The sequence below is a fragment of the Gadus macrocephalus genome, chromosome 15 (assembly GCF_031168955.1).
Source record: "Gadus macrocephalus chromosome 15, ASM3116895v1".
Lineage (NCBI taxonomy): Eukaryota > Metazoa > Chordata > Actinopteri > Gadiformes > Gadidae > Gadus > Gadus macrocephalus.
The window spans coordinates 9,750,142-9,773,734 of record NC_082396.1 but is presented as its reverse complement, the minus strand read 5'-3'; the positions used below and the strand labels follow the sequence as shown (position 1 = coordinate 9,773,734).

Genomic DNA, 23,593 nt, shown 5'->3' with positions numbered 1-23,593 from the left:
AGTAGATAAGACACACACACTGCCCTCCCCGCTCCACTGAGGTGTACACCGGGATACACACTGATGGACTCCCAGGCCAGCCCAGAGGTTCTGGGTTCAAGCCCATTGTCTGCAGTCCCCCCGTCGATATCTTGGAGTGAGACCTAGCGTAGCCTTCTTCATGCTCATTAATGACATTTCTATATATCTCAATCAACAGTGTAAGTCACTTTGGAGAAAACTCTCTAAATGGCAAATAAATAAAGTAAGTAAAAAGTACACAGCATTAGACTAGCTGACAACTAGAGCGAACAACACCAAATATTTCTCATAATGTATGTATCTATTCCCCAATATTATTTTCTGCCAATTATAACTTTGCTGCTTTTGTTCTACTTTCTCCTTGTATAAAGAATTCCTATTTAAAAACAAACAAGACATATTTCTTTCAAAATAAATGACCCTTTCAGCATGGCATCTGAATGTCAAGTACATAAATAGACCATGTGACACATCAAATGGCCGCCGCCACTGAAGGGGGTGGGACACAGGGAAGCGGCAGGCTTGTGATTGGCTCACCACTATCTTCAGCACGGAGGAGAAGGTCTTGGTGTCCTCGGCCACGCCGCCGATGTAGAGCCGGCGGGTGAAGACGGGCCGGTGGTCGTTCTCGTCGTGGACGTCGATGAACACCTTGGCCGTGTTGGCTGGGGGGAGAACAGGGACACAGCAGGCTGGGGTTTAGCTGGAAGGTTCTGGAGTTTGTGACTGTCGGCAGTCTAACCTGTTGGCATCGCTGAGCAGGATGTGCTTACCTTACCGTTACCTGCTCGTTAAGGACCTAACATTACTCTACGTAATTACACATACGAAAAATCACTGTTTTAATTACTGCTTAATTACCGCGAAGAAGAGTGGTAAGAAAAGAGCAATGCCAAAATAAAGCAAAAAACTGTAGTAGGCTATCAAAAATTGTGTTTTCTGCCTGCATAAAAAAACAACAAAAGAGAGCTAGTTTTGTAGGAGGAAAGCCATGTCCCTGGTTGCCTGGCTTTCTCTGCCCAACTATGCTGACCTGCACATTTGGACATTGTTACAATTCTTGTCGGTTAGGGGAATTTTCCAGAAACTGAGCTACACTAAACATGAAAGCTCATAATGCCAAGGATTCAGAAAATCCAAAAGAAAGCAGAGTAAAAAACTTTCAGGTTCATTTGAAGGATGTCAAGATTATCATCTGAGGGACAAAATAAAATGAATACCTGGTTAGTGTATGTCATGGCAACAACCTCAATGTTCTCTATACAGTTTTTGTGTTCTTTTCGAGATGTTTCAGCACAAGTGAGGCAGCATATAGTCTTCCCAGATATTAATCAATATATTCCATCAATGAAGGTCTCTGAAAGATTGAACTCGCTCGTCTAATTATACGAAGCCATGGGTTCTTTTGTCTAACTATTTTGATCAGGGCTGACAACTTCAAGTCAGCCACGAGGAGTTTAATTATGTTTTGATTAGAGCAGAGAGCTAGTTAGCGGGCAAGTCTGTTGATATTGTCTCCTTCACTGCTCCCTAATGAGCATGCACGCACGCACGCACGCACGCACGCACGCACGCACGCACGCACGCACGCACGCACGCACACACACACACACACACACACACACACACACACACACACACACACACACACACACACACACACACACACACACACACACACACACACACACACAGGACACTTGTGTTTACGCCTGTCACCGAGTCACAATGCTCGGAGGGTACATTGGTGGGTAAATTGGTGTGATATAATATGTTATTATAATATGATACTTTCTCCCAAGGCGACTTCATTCACTGTATCTGGCACCAACATCGTCTGACCGGCATCATTTATCGTGTCAAATTCCCTTTACCCTTTTTGATGAGATTTTGTTTCTTGCACTTATTTCTGTTCTTCGGATAGACTTGAGGGACCCTGGTAGTGGAGACATGGAATACCAATGGTTCACCCTTCAAAACATACGATGGGCCGACTGTTTGCTGTTCCTTAATGTTTGTGTGGAAATGTAACCCATGTGTTTATGTGCATGCAGTAACCGCAACGTTCACCCTCAGTCATGATTACTTAACTTATTTGTTTTAGAACACAAAAACTGAAAGTATTTTTCTGCTTTGTCATGGGACATTATTAAGATGCTCAAGAGATTGAAGCACTGTCGGTGGAAGAAACGAAAGAAAACAAGCAAGCAAAAAAATATACAATTATAATATGCTTAGTTTCTTTATGAATTTCTTGGAAATGCTTATGTTTTTCTAAATCCGATCCTGCCCTACTTAACAAGTTTGCTGGAGCATTGCATGTCCTTAAGGGGTACAATAAGGAGGTAAACGTGACAAATCTCCCTAATTAGTCCAAGTTAATTTCTGACAGTGTTGTTCATGAATATATATTATAGCCAGCCAACACATCTCCCCCCCAGACCGTGGTTGAGGGGAATAATGGTAATAATGCAATGTCAAGGATCATTTTTCTTTCACAGCCGCACAGATATGCTGAATCACGTGTCAGGACAGGCCAGGGGGAAATGAACAAACAAAAACACATTACACGCAATTATGGGTCTCAGGAAGATGTGGTGTTGGAGGTTGTAGTAAGGGTCTCTGTCTCTCTCTATCTGTCTCTCCCTATCCCTCTGTCACTATTGCTCTCTCTCCCTTCCTAACTCTCTCAATCCTTGCTTTTCAAAAAAGATTTACACTTCAGAACACAGGCACACATACATGCACACGCACGCACCCACGGACGCATGCATGCACAAACGCACACACACAGACTCTCTCACACTCACACACACACACACACACACACACACACACACACACACCACATAAATGCACTCACCCTCAAACAGATTGAGACACATGCAAGTGTACACGGACACACACGCACGCACGCACGCACACCCACACACACACACACACAAGTAAGCAGACATATAAGCAGACACATGCACACACACATACACTCACACACAAACACACACACAATCCAACACACACATACAAACCCACACAATATTTAAGAAACCAGTGCCCACACAGAAATGAAAGGCATTTCAGACAGAGTGCCAAGTGTATTTTCCATTAAGAGTTGAGATGGTAAACAGATTTTAGTTATATCTCCCTCTGCCCTGAAAAATATGTCTGTGTGTTAGTGTGTGTGTGTGTGTGTGTGTGTGGTTGTGCGCGTGTGTGTGTGTGTTTGTGTGTGTGTGTGTGTGTAACTGTGCATGTAATCATCCAAGCTCGTATGTTCATGCCAGAGTAGCTAAATAATGATGCAGTTATTATCTTACAAATCAGTCATGTTCTGCTCTGATAATCTAAAGAAAGAGAAGAAGAAGAAGAAGAAGAAGAAGAAGAAGAAGAAGAAGAAGAAGAAGAAGAAGAAGAAGAAGAAGAAGACGACGCAGAAGAAGAAGAAGAAGAAGAAGAAGAAGAAGAAGAAGAAGAAGAAGAAGAAGAAGAAGAAGAAGAAGAAGAAGAAGAAGACGCAGAAGAAGAAGAAGAAGAAGAAGAAGAGGAAGAGGAGGAAGAAGAAGAAGAAGAAGAAGAAGCCCCAGCATGAGCTCCTGATGAGCATTACAGGCACCACACCAGAAGGGCAGGGATAGAGGAATAAAGGATGGAGTCTGGTGCCTGGTGACAGAGTGGGAGACTCAACCCGGTAGACAATCTCTCTATCGGTCTTTGCTGTGCACTACTCGCTCTACCAGCTCACGTGTACCAACAGTGAGCTTGGGTGCATGCCTGCGTGATGTCTTCGTCTTTGTAGAGAAACAAAAGAAAGTCCAAGAGCATGAGTCAGTTAGAGAAAGAGAGATTAGCATTGTATTTATTTTCAGCCTCTTTAGTTAATTGTTTTCCAGTATGTAAAGCATCCTTGAGATACTTCATGAAAAGCTCCCTGAAAGTCCAATGCATAATATTATCATTATTTGAATTATTATTCGTTTATGATTCTTATTATTTTGGCGAGTGAGAGGGCTGTGTGTTGTGCAATGACATAAGAGAACAAAATGTTTGGACATAATGTTCCTTCATGAGGAGCAGCAGCCATGATTAATCACTGATATCATTATAAATGTGCTTTCACAAACCCATCGCTTGCGCGTGCGCTCTCTCTCTCTCTCTCTCTCGACACACAGGCTCTGATGACGTTTCCTACAGACTTATCTAACTACTCTACCTCTCCTTCATTGTCTCTCTCTACTTCTCCATCTCTCTCTCTCTCTCTCTCTACCTCTCCATCTCTCTCTCTCTCTCTCTCTCTCTACCTCTCCATCTCTCTCTCTCTCTCTCTCTCTCTCTCAGAACATCTCTATCTCCCTCACTTTATGTCCCTCTTCCGTCTCTCTCTCTCGTTCTACCTCTCCATCTCACTCTCTCAGAAAATATCTATCACACTCACTCTAAATCCCTCCTCCCTCCTCTCCCTCTCTCTATTTTTCTCTCTCACCTTTTGCCCCCCCCCCCCCCCCCCCAGGTCTTACATTTGGAGGGCACTCTGAAGTTGGCCATCACCACCAGCATGGAGTCAGCCTGCACCCGGAGGACGTAGCTGGTCAGAGTCTCGTAGTCCAGCATCCTGGCTGTGTAGATCACCCCTGTCAGGTTATTCACCATGAAGTGACCTGGGGGTGAAGAACAACAGAATGGGGTTAAGCCTACAGCTAAATGCTTTCTTTTTCACTGTGCAGCGACTCACCATCTCAGGGTTGCTGCCTCAATCTCGACTTTCGCCCTCATCCGCTTTCCCTGTCGCTGTCAGTATTTAGTCATTTCGTCAGACACTGGTATCCAAAGGGACTTCCAGAGGATACTGCCAACCCAGGCTGCTCTGGAGAAGGGAGAGGGCGAGGATAGCTTGCCTCATGATGCCTGCAGGTTGGTCCGAGGACATCTAGGATCAAACCCATTTTGTGTGTTGAGCTCCCTACCCAATGTACTAGCGTGTCCTCACCTCCCATCCGTCCTGCTCTTTATTCCCTCCTCCTCCTTCTCCTCCTCCACCCCACCCCTGTAAAAAGTCAACCCTGTGTGCGACTGCTTGGCTCCATCAAGACACGATTCATGCCAGAAAAATAATTTATGGAAATGAAAGGAAAGCGTGATTCATAGAAAGATAATCAGGTTCGGAGCAACAGAACACCGTTTACAGTGATGACAGAGGATGAGAGTGGTTGCTTTGATGTGCTAGGACTGATGGGAAGAAAATACATTTTGGGCTCCAACCTGTAGACAAACACAGGGGCTGTGTCAACAGAAAAGTAACACTGTGTGTGCGTGTGTGTGTGTGTCTATGTGCATGTGAGTTTGTAGTGTGGATATGAAGCATGTTCTGAAGCTTTTGTTGCCAAATGAAGAGGACTGGAAAATTTTATATCTAAGTCTAATCGATGTGCCTGCCACGGCATCACAGACTCCGGTTGTTTTTGGTTCATCTAATATGTGTTGCTAGGCTACAAAGATGAAAAGTGCCGAGGTTACCATTCACAATAAAAAAAAATAAAAACTCAAAAACAGTGTACAAGATGGCACAACAGACGAGCCCATCTTTCCTTGGAATGAATCTCACAGCCCACGGTTAAATGTCACATATACCCCACGGGAAATGCCTCCAACGCAACGCACAAGAACTACCATAATAGTAATACCGTCTGATCCAAAAAGATCTTGCACTTGTTTTTCATGTTGAAGACCACCTTGGCAGAGCGTAGAACTCTTCGCTCGGATCATGTATTTGAAAGTTAGACGTCACGCAAATGAAAAATCTCTAACGCTATCCGGATGCATGAACGTGAGGCGGGAAAGACCAAGGTGCTGCCTGGGATCCCCGGCGGCGCACCGCCGTCACCTACCGCGTTCATTTCCGGACACGATGGAGTAGAAGATGATTTGGTCGACAGCCGCTGCCAAGATGGTGCCCACGGACGTTCCAATGGGAGCCAGCTCACCGACCGGAGGAAACCTGGACGGGGCCGGGAGAGAGATAAGGACAAAGTAAAGAAAACATATTTTTACATATAGACATCTATTTAAGAAAAACATCTTTCACTCTTTCTATATAAAGTATATTTTTATTTATATGTATACATGCACATATAATGTATCTTTTCCTGTCTGTCTGTCTGTCTGTCTGTCTGTCTGTCTGTCTGTCTGTCTGTCTGTCTGTCTGTCTGTCTGTCTGTCTGTCTGTCTGTCTGTCTGTCAGAGAGAGAGAGAGAGAGAGAGAGAGAGAGAGAGAGAGAGAGAATTCAAAAATTCAAACAGGACATTAGATTGGAATGACAAAGAAATCGAATAAAGAAAAAGACCATTAGACCATTGCTGAATTTATTCGCCTTTTACCCAACAATTTGAATAAATGATTTGCTACTTGCTGGAGGACTAGTTTAATCAACCAACAACACTTTGTAAAAACTGATCGTAATGATAGAAATTTTTTTTTTCTCTGAATTTAGATAATTGACTGTTATTTAGAGATTTTTAAAGAGATAAGTACACTTTTAAAATGGCGAGCACTTGAAACTAATTGATGTACATTTTGTAAACATAGAAAAATGTGCACTCAGTACCAATTGTCTCAAAAGACAAAAAGAAAAAAAAAGATCCCTCAAACAAAATCATGAGTAGCTCAATGACTTCTGAAGCCTTGGCCAATTTTCCTCTCTCACATGTTCAACAGCCTAAATGCTAGTTTGAAGCATGGTTGGCTATCAGGCATGAGTGTGTGTGGCTTTCTTTATCCTGTAGACAGACTGGCTCCAAGATAAATGAGGCATGAATAAATAGCATAAATAGCAGTGATTGGTCAGTGTTGGAGAGTGATAATTGAGGTTCAAAACATCTGTTTCACCAAGAAGCAATGCATTAACCTATGCTACTGCTCTCTCTCTCTCCCTCTCTCTATCTCTCTCTGTCACCCTCTGTATCTCTCTCTCTTTGTCTCTCTTTCCCCCACCATAACTCTCTCTCTCATCCCCAGGGATATCTCTACCTCCCCCCAACCCTCCCTCCCTTTCCTCCTTCTATGCATCTCCTTTTCTCTATCCAAGCTATCTCCCTCTCTCTTCTCCTATCTCTACATCAACGCTGCCTCTCTCACTCTCCCTCCCTCCCCCACTCCATTTCTCTCCCGAACAATCACTCCCTCTCCCTCTCCAATCTTTTTTGCTGTCTCTAAGACATGCCGACATGCGTCTGTGCGTGCCTTGTAAAACAGCCCTTTATTTCTCCACTTAGATGTGCCTCTTGCAAAGACGACATGCCAGATTGAGCCATGCGTGGTTTATTAAATGACACTTAACACCTCTCAATGTCAATGTTTAAAATAAACACATGAAAAGGACATCATCAAGCAGACAAGATGCCTCCGCTGTGGACAGATGTTTTTATTCTGAGTGACGTGCGGCGATCATAGATCCGTTGCGTTCAACTTTCATGTCATTTCGGAGCTGGTTGCAGGGGTTAGGCGCCTCCCACGAGGACGCCTGGAGGCAGGTGGCAGACATCGGGGATCAAGCCGTGGCGTCTTTCATCTCAGAGCCAAACACATTTGCTATCAAGGTACACTCGTTTGACCGCCCCCCCCTCGTAACCCCGTGTTTGTGGTTATGAACCGGCACTGGTATCTGGGGGTGGGATTACATTGGCCTTTCTCACCATGCCTTTGCTTTGATGCTTCTTCCCTGACACAGCGGACCTTAGACATCCCATGAATAATATAAAGAATGGAGGCATCTGCTGAGAAGAACGGTAATAGCACGCCGTGCGGATGTCCAAGAAGCCCCCTTTGACTGCTGGAGATTTCCATAGGTCCTCATGAAACTGAACCCAACATGAGAGGGCCCCGGCACAAAGAAGCAATAGAAGCGATTTCCTGCCACGCTTTGAATGCCTCAGGAGGTTCGGTTCGAAAAGGGGCTGTGGCAGTCTTAGAGGTAGCGGGGGAATTTTGAGACCACAATGTGTAAGACGAGATAGCATTGATTCATTGTTGGCGACTGGACTTAGAAATAAATATATGTATGCAAATAAAAGGACAAGTTGTTTTATGGCGAGGTTGTAGTAACTTCCAGCCATAAGGTACATGGTTCAATCCCAAATGTCTGAAACTTATCTATTGGCATCCTTGAGCCTTGATGCCTTACCCCTACATGCCCCTGAATTCCATGTATCTGAACCCACCTTTAAATATATTTGCATTTCAATAATGTACTCAACACTAATGTTGCTACAAAACCCTATATATGTGTTAAACGATTGATGTTATTCTCTCTCAGAATGACCAATGGTATTCGGTTAAAGAGAGTTGGGCAGGATAGGTAACCGAGATACACGGAGACAACCCTTTTGATTAAATATTTCATTATATTCCAATGCAAAGCTTTCTTGCTGCTATTGTATACGAATAGCAATCGCAATAGCGATCAAAGTTTCACGATTTAGTATAATGCATCGAGGAGCCGTATGTAAAGAAAAAGCACTCATAGTCTCTCCTGATCACCAGGCATAAAGCCGCACTGACTCTATGGCGAGGCAGGGAAACCAACAATTCATCGGTGCAGCCGCGATGACACTCTAAGTAGATTACTATACGGGCTCTGCAGCGGCTCGACAACATGAACACAAAAGCAGAGGCACGGAACAGCATCGAGCTAGAATGATGTGCATCAAGCTCCCACTGGGTGATTATGACTCAGAGACACATTGAAACCTCAGCGTCACTGGAGACACACTCTGGCAGCCTGCCCGTCACTCAATACAAGACTTATTTAACTTCTAAATCCTTAGGTGCTGCTTTAATATGTGTGGGGAGCAAAAAAGCTTCCACCTCCTTTCACAAGGACTAACAGTGTTAAAGTTGGTATAAACGTTCCTGAAATCAGCATTCATCCATAGGTTGATGTACGACTGGGGCTCTACAATTAGAGAATTATTTGGGGCAGGCGCCATGCATTATTGTGTAATTGACTGTAGATTACATGCTATTATTTCATTAGAGAGAGTCTCGGGCTAGGAGCAGATGGCAGATATTTTAGTCTGCGGGGACCAGAGTTAAATACGTTCAACACCTTGTCGCCTCGTTTCTGTGTTTTTGTTTAACTCTACACACTCTAGTATTCCCAAGTCAGACTCAACCACACTGTAAACATATCTTCCACGAAAAACACCAAACAATATTTAAATATTGTATATTCAGATTCAGATTCTGCTTGCTGGATGAGCAAGTCCTTCAGTTGAGACAGTTGTTGTGATTACTGGAATTGTTTGAGAGTTGTCTTTCCTCATGTCTACACTCCCCGTTCTTTCTGTCCCTGCATTGTGACTTTGCCTTCCTTTTTTACCTCTCTTTTCATTCTCTGGATGGATTTTTTAACACTACTATTGCCCCTGAGATTAACATTGTTTAATATCCAACCGACGGCACCAACATTTTCAACGTCGGAATCATTACAAGCTCTGCTGTTTTCTTATTTATGATACTATAAGAGAATCAGCTCCTGCCCTTATCTCCCTAAATAAAGCATAATCCTGGTTTTATTGATTTCCATTACAACAGCCCACTGGCACACTGTAGTGCTCTCTAAATCTGTCATTGGTCCATAGTGAATATTTTAAGGGAAGCAGTTGAAAAAAATTGTTTCCCCAATAACAGATCAAACACAGTTGTGCATTCTGTTTACATTTTAGACTGAACATTAAAAAGGTAGAGCAAGCACGTCTTTTTTTTCTCAAAAATAAGTGACGGCACAGCATTACCTTAAGTTATTTTCTGTTTGGCCCACTCGCAATAATCATAATTACCTTGGACTAACTCCAATTTAAATCCTACCCCCGCATTACAGTTTCCTGTCTTACTTCTATAACATTTAAATGAACAGCATGCCAATAATGGAATCACGTACCCAGTGTTGTGCGTGCCCTTGAATTGGCTGAATTGGTCATTTAAAACACTTTAAGCTTGCCATTTAAAGGATTATGTTAAAGGGGCCCCTCATTTAATAAATCATACAAACAATCCGTTGAAAAATGTCTTCGGAAAGATGTACTGAATGTTTTCAGATAGTTTCCATCTCTGACAACAATTAGAGCCCAAGAGGGAGGTATAATGGAATAGAAGGGGTCATGGAGTTATCTTCGGCATTAAACATTTTCCTCATAATGACAAAAATGCTGGAATTTTTTCTAAGATCAAGTTATTCTAAAGATTCCTGCTCAGCTGCTCTGAAAGCCTTTAGTGACCTTAAGAAGAGCCTTTAGTGACCGTAATATCGCAATTCAATTATATAACTTAATGTAAAAAAGGAAAAAACGCGAGAAAAATAGTTAAACTCCATTTAGATTTTGCATCAGGTACATCGGGGCCTTTAATGTTCCCTACTTAATTCTACTTTGCCTACCGACACAACCTAATAGACTGCTGGGTTTGCTTCCATTACCCTTGGACTGTTCATGATTCTGTCTACTGAACCCATCGCGTCCTATTTGAGTGATCTATCGACCACTGTATTCACTCGACAGGCTGCTGTCGGAGATAGCATGCCAATGAGAAGAAACATGGAGGTTCTGGAGGGGGAATTTGATTCTTCCATTCATTCATATTAACCCACGCATAGAAAGACAGCGTGAAGAAGAGCTACATGCTGATGTTCGTTTTGTGCGAGGAACAATGGATTATATCAACAAATCTGGGGAGATTTCTGACAATTAAAAAGCATAATGTCTTAACAAGCACACAGTGTGTCGGAGTTTAATAAGAAGCAGGAGATTACAGGGTAAGTTAATCAAATGCAGAGAGTTAAGGCTGCCGGAATACGGAAATGATCACGAGTGGGGGTAGCAGGGTTTATCCATGTGCACCAATGAACACAGCCACATATAAACATTTGATTTATTCCAAATACAGAGGAGCAAAAGAGACAGAGAGTAGAGCAGGCAGAGAGAGCGAGGAAGAGACTCATTGAGGGTGAGAGAGAGTCAGATATACGGGGGGCGGAGCATCATGTAGGTAGAGGCAGAGGGTCATTAAAGATAGATAAACACCGCACATAGTAAGATTGAAGGAGAGGGAAAGCATGTTGATGCATGTAGGAAAAAACTTGTTGAGGAGCAAAAGAGAACTAGACACAGTGTATGAGGGGCCGAGTACAGTGATATGTCTAAAGGAAACAACAGCATCTAGAGTTCAGGTGTCACCACGAGTGAGAGAAAGAGGGCGAGACGGATAGAGTATGCGAATAGGTCCGTGGGAAACATTGTCTAGAGTCCAGGTGTCAACGAGAGAGAGAAAGAGAGAAACAGTGAGGTAGAGTATTTAGATCTGTAGGAAACGTCGTCCAGAGACCTAGTGTCAGCACAAGATAGAGAGAAAGACATAGAGGACGAGAAAGAGAGAGAGAGACTGAAGGAGAGGTAGAGTGTGTCGATAGGTCTATATGAAACATCGTCCAGAGCCCCAGTGTCAACAACAAGAGAAATCTGTGACTGACAGTCCACTGAGAAGCCCCGGTACACTGAGGTGACAGCATGCACACCAACATCGGGATAGCGTTAATGTGACACTGACAAGGAATGGCAAGTTCCCCCCTTTTTTTCTTCCTCGGTCTCCCTCTACACATGCATGCATTAGGCAGTGAGCAGGCAAAGCAAGTGAAAAAAACACATAGTGGCGTAGTGTTATAGAATCGTATAGTGGGGAAGGAATGTTTAGTGGCTATAGTTTTCCAGCAGTGGTTCTGTTTCTGAAAAGAGTGTGTTCGACTCCTTACTCAATATGTAGGCAACCATGGGAAAGATTTCCTAACCGCTACTTTTTTAATGGGATGCATCTGAATTCACTATAAGTCGCTTTGGATAAAATATTAAACCACTTAATTGTAGTAGGCATTCATTTATACATTCATTCATGGGTTAATCCTTTTATCATATTGAAACGTACATTTCTCGTCAAGCGAATTGCCAAGATATTTATATTCTCTGATATATTTTAATAACTCGATCTAGGAAACATGAATTGTTCATTCGCATTAAGTACCAATTTAAGGTTAATAGCATCATCTTGCAGCACATTCAACAGAAGTTGTATATTCTGAACAGAATCAGCAATACAGCATAACATTTTATCATCCACACAAGTTGGATCAACACAAGTTGGATAAGACCAACATACATGGAAGGATCAATATCATTGATACGAATGGGGAACAGGACACGGTGAAGAACAGCTCCATGCAGCAAGCTCGTACAAACAGGCAGGAATCCAAACTCTGCTCCCCCAACCTCAGACACTGATGTCTCTCAAATAGATAACTCTGAAACCAGCTTCAACAATTTCCAGCTGCAACTGTATCAAACACCTTTGATGAATATTTGACTGCCTTCTAAAATGTTGCAGGATCCGATTAGGAGCTGCTAATTAAGTCCAAACAGTAGCTCGCCTTGGCAATCCTAACTGCAGTTTCACACTTATTTCTTACGTGTCTAAATGTTGACCGATGGATTGGATCCCCTGTATGATCAGCTAGCTTTAAGCTCTGTTCCTTTCTCTAAGGAGAGCTGATAGATAACCGAGGGCTTTAGGTGTCTTATATTCTAAGCTTTCTAAAAGGTGTGTGTTTATTGACGATTGAGAGAAAATCATTTGAAATATAATACAAGGCTCTGTTCACATCTGGGATATCTGAGGTATAGTATAGTGAATATCACTGTGATGAAGGTCAATTAAAAGTAATTGTTCATTTATTTAATACTTTTTTTTTTTTTCTTGGATCACTATCAGAATGGTGTTCTATGCGGTTTTGTAAAAATAACACATGATGCTGGGTAAATTGTCCGTCACCATCCCCAATACAAATAGGACATCCCTTAAGGTCGATTTTGTATGACCTTTCAGATGTAGCATGGAAGGATCAATAATTATTTATGATATGTTGAGGTTTTTGCACTTGTCCTTTAGTTGGTCAGACACAGTAGTCAGACAATTTAGGTTGAAGTCACCCATAATTACAGTATTGATAAATTAGTTGAGCCAATTCATCTACAGTGGAGGAATCCGATAACTTTACACTGCCACCATAGTAATTGAGTTGTTAGACCCTTCATTAACCTTCAGAGCTATGAATTCAGAACATTTAGGTTGGTTACAGCATGTAATATCATGAATGAAAATTATGATTTCACATATAAAGCTACACCTTACACCCTTCCCATTGGATCCATCCTACACAGATTAAAACCATTCAGATATGGAGTCATTAATAGTCGTCCCTAGCCAGGTTAACAGTACAATAGGGTTTGCATGTTAAACCAGTATACTCGGATGTTCTAGCTTTTGTTTATTTATGGAGCAATGTATTGTTGCTGAGGCAATCTTCTAATATTTAAATGAAGGAACCCAAAACAATTGTTGGATTCAAGCACATTTGGATGGGTGCAATCTCAGGCAATTTAGAGAAAGTGAGATGGAGGGGGACTGATATTAGATTTGATGACAATACAAAATGTTTAGGATAGTTATTATTTAGTCTGGGAGTAATCAAACAGAAATGCTAAACAATTGAACAGGCCATCATTCCTAAGCACGTCATCTTTCGCAACAAATAAAGACACTCCAAGCCTGTGCTGAGAAACAATATTCTGTAAAATCTGAGACTTCAGAATGAGAACTAGAGAACTAGAGAGGTTTGGGCAGGGGGTGTGAAGAGCTGAATGGTGACTGTTAGAGCCAGAAAGAGGAAAATAACACTTAACAGTTGGACAAACGGCAGGTCACGAGGTAAACGCCTTGCAGGAGCCTAAGGTTGGTTCAATATTTTTCAGCAAAAGATGTGATCCTTCTGGGCAAGGGTTGAGGAGGCGTCTTGCCTTAAAAGTCAGGTTGAGGAAAGATGGAAAGTTAGTGTTGGATGGTGCAGACGGCTGGAATTTAAATCCTTTAAATTCCTTGTTAAAGCAAGGTTAGTCAATTAAATTTATAAGCATCTTTTGTCATATTGGTTGAACAATCTGTTGAACTGTCAATGAAGTTAATACATAATGCATGTATGTATTGAATTCATAGCAGCAGATTTTGATGATCTAGGATCTGTAGGCTACATTTCAATGAGCAGTTACAATGTGCTTATTTCATTCATTCACTTCTTCGTCTGACTGCTCATTGTGGCATAAGAATTCATATTCTTCTGAGGCTTTGGCTGTGTTAATCAGCCCCACGCAATGCCTCGTCCGGGGAATAGCCTTAAAAGTTAAAAGCTAAGCTCCTCGCTGAGGTTCATTTTCAAATAAAATAAAATAACACCTTATAGTCCAACTGTATTTATATATTTTATATATTTTTATGAGAACAGAAACTCACTCGACTAGTTCTAGACAAACTTAGGCCAACATATGTTATTATTTATGGAGACAAGACCAGACAAGAGTTAACCTTCCTCAATAACAGTTTCTAATTTAATTAATGCATTTAACATTGAGAAAGAGCTGTCGACTACAGAATGTGAATCACAAGTACGGCGTACTTTCGAATGACATTGATGAGAAATGTAAGGCAAAGTGCTAATATAGAGTGAGTGGCAGGCATACAAGATTAAAAAGGGCTGGCCTTGTTGATCAATATAAAAACATTTCGTAAGGATACATTTCAAATCCAAAATAATCCTTTTTATTTTATTTATTTTCTTCTCTAAATGTAATTATCAACTGTGTTTCAATAAGTTAGCAGCCTTTTATCCTCCATTGATGGGTTTGACTGCCAAACTGGATTCCCGCCAAAACCGCCTGACAAGGCCCTCATTAAGCTTCTAAATTACATTTGTCTAGAACTGCCAAAATGTCAATCCCAGTATCGCTGCTCCTTACCGCTGTGTGCGACATTGTTGACCATGTTGGTAAATAGAAACTGGGTTAGGACTGGCACAGTTTGACCACCAATCCCAAAAGCTTTTATTTTTGTGAATCCTATTTATGTGAATAATACATCAAATTGAGCCATTAAACAAAACAATGGTTAGATGAGCCATCATTTTCAAAAGTTAAGAACAATGAAAAAAGCAATTTGGTGTTTTCATCATGCTCATTTAGTTGGAAGGCCAATTGGACTAGCTCATTGAATGAGCTCTGTGTGTGATATGCGTAAAATAACTAAACCTTGCTGTAGTCTACTTTTCTTTAGAAATACTAGCAAATATTTTCAATCAATGACTTCAGGGCTTGTTTTCAGTGCCCTTTGTTGCTTGAATGATCCGACGTGTAATGACAGACTGTAGTGACTTATTGAAGTGGAATTTATTCTGCAAAATTATTTTGGGCTTTATAGTGATAATCAGAGACTCCTTCTAATTACTGGCCTCTTAAGTCGGTAAGTGAACTGCAACCGGCTCAAACTCCTGCATACAGAGCCCTGAACTGCGAGCTCAATGGGTTTAGACAATAACAATAATATAAACTTATGTACTGCAATCCCTTACACAAGCCCACTTTAATGGAAGTGACACACATCGATTTCTCTGTGTTAAATGATGACCAGTTAGGGCTGGTGCCTCTCCCTCAAGGAGCAGGTAGCCTGCACACATCGGGCTACGATCCCAGGAACCTTTTGATTAGGAGTCAAACACCGTAACCACCATTCATCCCCCAGTTTCCCCTGACTGGTAAACATGCATCAACCCAAATCCAAAAGCCTCTACACTACTTGAGTGTTACTAAAAAAATTCTTTGATTGACAGGCGGAGTGGCCCTTAAGCCCATAGCATACCAAGAACAAATTTCTGTTCATATTTGCAGCAAGACCCAAGAAAGCTGTTCATATTGTTTAAACGGTTCAGGCCCATCAACTGTGAATGTAGCGGGCTGCGATTCCTCACTCGTGAACATTCAAAGACATGTTTGTCCCGACACGGCCGTGTGTTTTACTCGCTTAAATTCTTACATAGAGTCTGAGACCAAGCTATACTGAGAGGCTACTGAAGCTCAAAAGGTTCTGTAATATTGTGTTTGGTTGAGCCCATGTGTGTGATTTAATTAAATTAAATGCATAGCCTTTTTCTTTTCGAAGGAGCAATGTTGGTTCTCAAATGTTATACATATTTCTGTAGGCCATAAAAGCATGCCGGAACAATGGTTAATCAATTACACTACGACGATCAGTGAACACAGAGCTGAAATGGCACTTGAAGAAACTGAGAGCAGTCGGATGGAAACCCACAAATAGCGTTGGGGATGATCGTGGGCAACCACTACATCACATTCAAATTCAAACCCAACACTGCAGACAAAAAGAGAGAGGGATAGCGAGAGAGAGAGAGAGAGAGAGAGAGAGAGAGAGAGAGAGAGAGAGAGAGAGAGAGAGAGAGAGGGAGAGAGAGAGAGAGAGAGAGAGAGAGAGAGAGAGAGAGAGAGAGGGAGAGAGAGAGAGAGAGAGAGAGAGAGAGAGAGAGAGAGCGCGAGAGAGAGAGAGAGAGAGAGAGAGAGAGAGAGAGGGAGAGAGAGAGAGAGAGAGAGAGGGGAGAGAGAGAGAGAGAGAGAGAGAGAGCGCGAGAGAGAGAGAGAGAGAGAGAGAGAGAGCGAGAGAGATAGAGCGAGAGAGAGAGAGAGAGAGAGAGAGAGAGAGAGAGAGAGAGAGAGAGAGAGAGAGAGAGAGAGAGAGAGAGAGAGATAGAGCGAGAGAGTGAGAGCGAGAGAGAGAGAGATTAAGAGAGAGAGAGCGGGAGTGAGGGAGAGGACAAGAGAGGGAGAGAGCGAGAGCGAGAGAGATCAAGAGAGAGTGAGAACAGGTGGAACGGAACCTTTGGCAGCAAAAGACACAAATGTTCGAAAATTTGACCAGAGACACTTTATTTGCCATATGAATGAACACAGAGTTTTGTGTAGTTTGGGAAGTGACCGCAATGTTCCTTTCAGTAGAGGGCAGTATATGCGTGTGCGTGTGTTTGTGTATGTATGTGCGTGTGTCTGAACATGTGTGCATATGTATGAATAAAAATGAATAAATAAAGGAGGAGTGACTGTTATTTCCCTATTTGCATTTACTCTCTGTGAATGTAGCATCAATCAAGTTTCGAAATTCCTTGATTGGGACGTCCCATTACACAGGTATAAGAGACTAACACTGATGGGTTTTGGCTGCTTGACATCACAGCCATAATGGATGCTGACGTGCGTGGACAACACGCGCATGTGGGCCTCGGCAGGAAATATGTCACGTACACATCTTCTCGTGGACGTTCAAGCCTTAAGCGCCACGGATAAAGACAGCATATGTGGTGCTAATGGTGTGTGGGATGAAGGCGATCCGCAAGCACAACACCTCGCAGCTAGAAAACCGAAGATAGCATCAATGATTATGGCTTGCGAGAGACAAGGAGAGATTGTCAAACAAACAATTTCCTATTCATTTCGTTTGAGGAGTATTTTATTTACAGAAAGAGGTGTTTTCCCTGAAATTATTGTTGAACGGTTACTGGCAAAAGGTAATGTAAGCGTGTGAATTCCACCTTCTCGACAATATCCGTTAAGGATGTCTACAGCCTTTTGACGGTCTTTTCTACTTCATTAAACCTCACTCACTACTCAAAAGGCTGTCAGCCCTCCTCCATACTGCAATTACCATTGTTTTATAATGTTTAGAAAATGAATGCATGTTCTCGACACATGCCACCACTCTATCGCCAAGCCTGTCAGGCAGCACACTGCTCCGTGTTGATATGTTGTAATTACCTTTTTACGCTAAGGTAACACAAATGTAATCCTTATATTGAGTGCCAATATATAGAGAAAAACAGAACAAAGAAACCCTTACAAAGCTGCATGCCGAAGAGTCGTTTCTCATCCCACATTGAAGTTGGATTGAACAACAAAACGGAACAAAAGACACTACGCTTCATTGGAAAATTGCTTCATTATTTTCATCGTACTTCTAACAAAAATTGTCAAGGGAAAACGAATGCCAACTTCCAACAAACATTGATTTTAGTCTCCATCTGCAACAGTATCTGTCACTGAAGACTCAGATGTTTCCATGTGGAGGTTTGGTAAAACCGACCAATCAAAAGAATTAAGAAAAGAATAAAGAGAAGATTAGCCAGCCGGCTACTTCTAAAGGACATTTGTTTGGCAGTGGCGTAAACATGAATAAAAAATGAGCTAACAAAACCAATTCAACATTTTTTTATGCAGGACTTGTCTCTATTCCAGCCAGGCTCAGACATGCTACTCTGCAGGACGTCAAAGCACATAGCAGCATCCACTGGTCCATTGAACACACACGAGGGGGGCCGGGCCCGCAAACGCCTTGGAACTGGTGCTCAATAGTGGTGGTGGTGCCAAAACTGGATGAGCCATTACTGGTGCCCAACAGTGTTGCTATTGGTGTCCACAACGGATGGGCCGTTGCTCAATAGCAGCTTCACGCAGCGCTACGACCGATGGCAGTCTTCACAGTTCAGTGGTGTTCTTGCTCCCAATAGAAACAAACCCATTTGCTCACAACATAAACACTACCAAAGACCTTACCCCTGAAACACCAGGGATATACAGAAAGTAGTCAAACTAGCAGAACGCAACGGGGAACAAGGATGACTGAGGTTGTGTGTTTGATACATACAATCACAACAGCCCTTGTTGCTGTCAAATGTTTGTATTGGACCGTAAGGCCCGGGAGAACAGAAACAATAGCTGTGGTGAAAGACAACCAAAGACATTTGATGAGGAGGATATCATTTTGTTGCTTGAGATTCACTCAAAACCTCATTTTCCTCTCAGCCAAGAGTGTAAAACCGATAAATACATGCACATTAAGTCACTGCAATTAAACATGTGGAATGAATCATTAAGATGCATTAGCATCGCAGCATCGATACAATAGCTGTAATTCATGATCATATAACTGTTTAACTGTTTCAAAAGATTGGACAGGTCCATTACACATGATGAATGAAGGATATTCTTGGTGGCGTTCTCAGCTCAGAGCATTCAAATAAGGAACAGAAACTCACAAAACAGCTGTAAAAGTTAGACGGGGTACATGTAGAGATCATGCCAGAATAGTGAATGTCTATTGATCGCACACTGGGACCATCGCAATTCAGAGGCAACACTAAACATTTGCTGAAAGCTGAGGGGTAAATTCATGAATGTCATTCTTTCTGATTCTTTCCCTTCTCCATGTCTGTAGTGTTCAAGAGAATCTTTAATGATATCTCGCAGGGCTTCTGGGCTTTAGGCTTTGACCTTTCACTGATATTTGAAATGTGTAAGGCTTCCGTTTCCTCTGCTTGACTTTGATGCCCGTCTACTTAGCAGAAAGGAAGGAGCAGTCGTTGCTACAGGTGCTGAAGTTCAAGTCTTGGCATGCCAGCTCCGTGCCAAGTGTGTGTGTTGTAAGAAATCAATCATGTCCAACACTGGCTTGTCCAACCAAAGCTCCAATAAATTATATATAAAAGGGCCGGAAACCAAATGGAAGGTGAAAGTAGAGAAGGTGAGAAGTAAGAAAGTCCAGGATAAAAAGGGTCAGAGTAGGGGAAGGGAGGGATAATGGATGGACAGAATACAAAAAAAAAAGATTTAAAGCATAAACCTCGACAATGCCAGAGAGATCCTGTTCTGACAGGCGTCAATCTACCACGCTAAAAACTCCTGAGATGGCTTTTGAAAACAGATATCTAAATATCTTGCGAATTGCCTGTCTGTTTGGCTGGGCAAAATAACCAGATTTTCATTCAAACATTTTTTCAAACTGACCTCATATCATAATTCTAAACTATACTCACAACCTTTGCAAGTAAAATGGGCCTGTGTATGTAGCTTTTGAAACAGTTTGCGGGCAAGCACTTAAGAAGGTACCATATAACTCTTCAAATACATACTAGTGACTAATATGAGTAGGATACAGGATTGATTTATTATGCTAACAGAAATAAGCACATTGCAGGAAATTAAAGTTGTAAAGGAGTTATATGAATCTCATGAGTTCAGGAAATGGAGCTCAAGGGTGACAGTTATGTTGAAACGGAAAGTAATCAGTGGAACAGTGAAAAGCCAATTTTGGTAGAGAGGCCTCAGGAAGTCCAGAAATTGGCTGTGTGGGATTCACGGGGAGAGTCTCAAAGACCTTTGAAATGTGTAGCCAAACAGCTAGCTAGCAATGGCAGCCTGTGTAGAATCGTCTACACAGGCTGTATAGACGATGGCGTTGCAGTAAATGACCAAAAATGAAATACCATGTTATATCTATTCTTTGCAACGTCTTATCATGTTTTTCAATCCTATCATATGCATAGGCCTTTAGACTGTTGTGTATCTATAATGATGAAATTGTAAAGCGTATGAGAGAGAATGACTTTAACTTTGTTATTCTCTTTACATTAACCTAAACGATAATTTTATCTACATTAATGAACAATCTAATAATGATAAGATACTGGCTTTGACTTTTGAAAAAATTGAACATTTTTAAAATTGAAAATTTTAGATAATTGGGGTTTGGGAAATAGCGATAAGAGAAACGAAGAGGAAAGATTTCCCACCAAATGGAGAATGCAATTTAGAGATCAGGATCGCGGTATTACTATCGGCACAGAGAACCACTGTAACTTCTGACTTGCCATGCTCTATAGATAAGTTCATATTGTTTTACACCACAAGAACGGCCAGACCAAAAATAAATTAAAATACTGTAGCTAGAAATCCTTTGTTTTACAAGGGTGAGTTTGATGAACATGAAAATAAATACACAATACCTTGTGAATTTGTGTTTACAAGCACACCCATTGCCAAAGAAATTCCCCACAGATTTTTCAAGAATTAAGATTTAGAGGTTCGCCAAATTTTTTAATTTAAAATCCACAGAGAACTAGCATTGTTTTATATGAATTGATACAAACACCAAACCCTTGCGACTGCGCCAACTCTCAAAAATTGCCTACAAAATGACGTAGTTTGTTTGAGGTAAAACTTTGCAGCTTTAGAACAACAAATGTGAATAATGCTCTTTTGTTTTGACAGTATTTGAGTATGTTGTTAAATGTCTTCAAAATTAGGTCAGATTCATGTTGGAAATAAGTTAGAAGAACCTCAACAGGTTAAGAATCAATAATACTTTAACAAAATGTCGATGGCATTCAATTATAGGTTCACATTCGTAAATACCCATATGTCCTTCTCCAATGGCTTAGTAATGCACTTAGTACATTTTTAATTTTTTTTCCCAAGGCTAGGTATTGTGAGCTCATGGTTTTTGTATAGGTGGGATATGTATGTATACATGTGTTGTGGTGTGTTGAGTGTATGTATGCTGGCTGCTGGAACACCTACATTTCTCTGCAGAGATGAATAAAGTATATCTTATCTTATCTTAACACAATCCTTTTGGAACTTCTTTGAAATGGGAATGGAACAAGAAAAACGTTCTTGGAATAAGTGGACATGAACTAGTAGATTGACTTCGGAATACTGGAGTCATGTGGACGGTTTCAGGGAATTCATTCAAGGTCTAAATGCACACGCGTTGGGATACCAAAAATACACGAGAGAGAGATATCGTTGAACTCCCTTACTTTCTTATATTCAAAGAACGAGACAGAAAGCGAGAGGGAAAAGAGGATAGAGAGAGAAATATAAAAAAATATATCAGAAATGCATGGCTGTTTGTTGAAAGCAGCAAGAAGAAGTAGTGAAAGTGAAACAAAAACATATAGAAGTGGAGGAATGGGGCTCGGATGGGGGCGATTGCTTCTCCAGTGTTGGTAGGGCAAAAGGCAAAAGCCCTCATCATGAAGACAGGAGAGATTGAGAAAAGTGGGGAACTGGAGGGTGGTGGTGGGGGAGAAGCTGGAATAAGGAGGAAGGACGGATGCTGGGACTGCTGGTTGGCCATACAAGAGGCTGAGAAACTCGCCTTGATACGGTCGGAGGGAGGGATTTGGATAGTCAGAATGGGTTTAGCAGCTTAGAAGCCCTTTCTCCATTGCAGTCACACGCAGGCACACACGCACACGCACACACACAAGGGAGGGGAATAAATATGCGTTCAGCTTCGTCGTTACGCAGCGCTAAAGTCTTCCCCAAAGGGTGAGTCTGTGTGTCCCATTTAAAATAGGGCCCCCCCTCAACCGATTAATCATTCATCTCAAAATCAAACAATACAAAAAAGATGGCCAACGCTTTCTAATACCGCACCATCCACAGAAAAATTGCAAATGTGGTTTTCGTGGCACATGGACCAGAATGTCAAACAGCCTTTCCTGCATGTGGCTTAATTTCCCTGGCTGTTAAACAACATTATCTGTACAGCGACTGTATGAAACAGTTATTTTAAAGAAGAACAACAACAGTCCTACCCCCCCCCCTTTCCATCTCAGTCCATGACATTCCCCTCTAACAGATGGAAGGAACCCAGGCATTAAGCCTGCACGGGAATCATCAACCGACCCGTAAACCCCACCCAGAAGAGCTATTTAATGTTGTGCTGTGGAGCAGAGAGGCCCACGGCGTACCTGATTGCCGGTATGACTGAGGGCCGTTACGGAGTCACACACCGGAGGGGCTTGTGGTAGGTGGGGGGGAGGGGAATGATTAGGGGCCAGTGATTTGTGGCAGGATGAAGGGTTCCTCAGGGACCCAGGGAGATGAGGCAGGACGTCGTGGCCCAAGAGCAGAGGCCATCCATCGTTAGGGCGGAGCAGATTGGACCTCCGCCCGCTCGGTCGGCGGGGGGGGTGCGGGTCCCGCCTCGGGTCCCGCCTCAGCGCTCTCTCTCTCTCTCTCTCTCTCTCTCTCTCTCTCTCTCTCTCTCTCTCTCTCTCTCTCTCTCTCTCTCTCTCTCTCTCTCTCTCTCTCTCTCTCTCTCTCTCTCTCTCACCACGAGCGGCTAGCCAAAGCTTTTCATGGCTCATTATTTATGGCACACCTGCCACTGTGAGTGGTTAGTGGTGTTGACTGGATGCCCTGCAGAGCCTTATGGCCATGCGCTCTCCCCTTTTCATTTGTGCGTGTAGGATTGTGTGTATATGTGTGTGTGTGTGTGTTTGTGAAGGCATGTGTGTCTGTGTGAATATACATGCTCTGTTTGTGTTTATGTGTGTATATGTGTGTGCATGTTTGCCTTTTTAAGTCTGTGTGTGTGTGTGTGTGTGTGTGTGTGTGTGTGTGTGTGTGTGTGTGTGTGTGTGTGTGTGTGTGTGTGTGTGTGTGTGTGTGTGTGTGTGTGTGTAAGTCTGTGTCTGTGTGTGTGTGTCTGTGTGTATATGTGTGTGTTGGCATGACAGGGAGGTGTTTGTGGATGCAACAGAGCACTCGTTCCAAAGCCCTAATCTGTTGCTGTTCATTTGCTAAACTGCCCGGGCCAGAGTGTTTCATTAATCAATCAGTTGGTGGGGATACACGGTAAACAATGAGATGAATGCACGGTCCTGTTACACTGAATGCTACAATCGTGTTTAATCATCCGTGTGCATATTATGCATGTGCCTCTTAAGACACCCTGATGCAATATATGCACAGTCATGTTCAAACATCCACAACGAAAAACATGCACGCACACACACACGCA

General features: G+C 42.2%; 1 protein-coding gene across 1 annotated transcript in view; it reads right to left on the bottom strand.

Moving 5' to 3' along the window:
- The window catches only part of LOC132473020 (protocadherin-15-like), a 191,929-nt gene that overhangs the window by 31,458 nt on the left and 136,878 nt on the right, over positions 1–23,593 (bottom strand). The window contains 3 exon segments of the mRNA XM_060072940.1: positions 559–686; positions 4,536–4,676; positions 5,904–6,013. Of these exon segments, the coding sequence (XP_059928923.1) occupies positions 559–686; positions 4,536–4,676; positions 5,904–6,013 (379 nt within the window).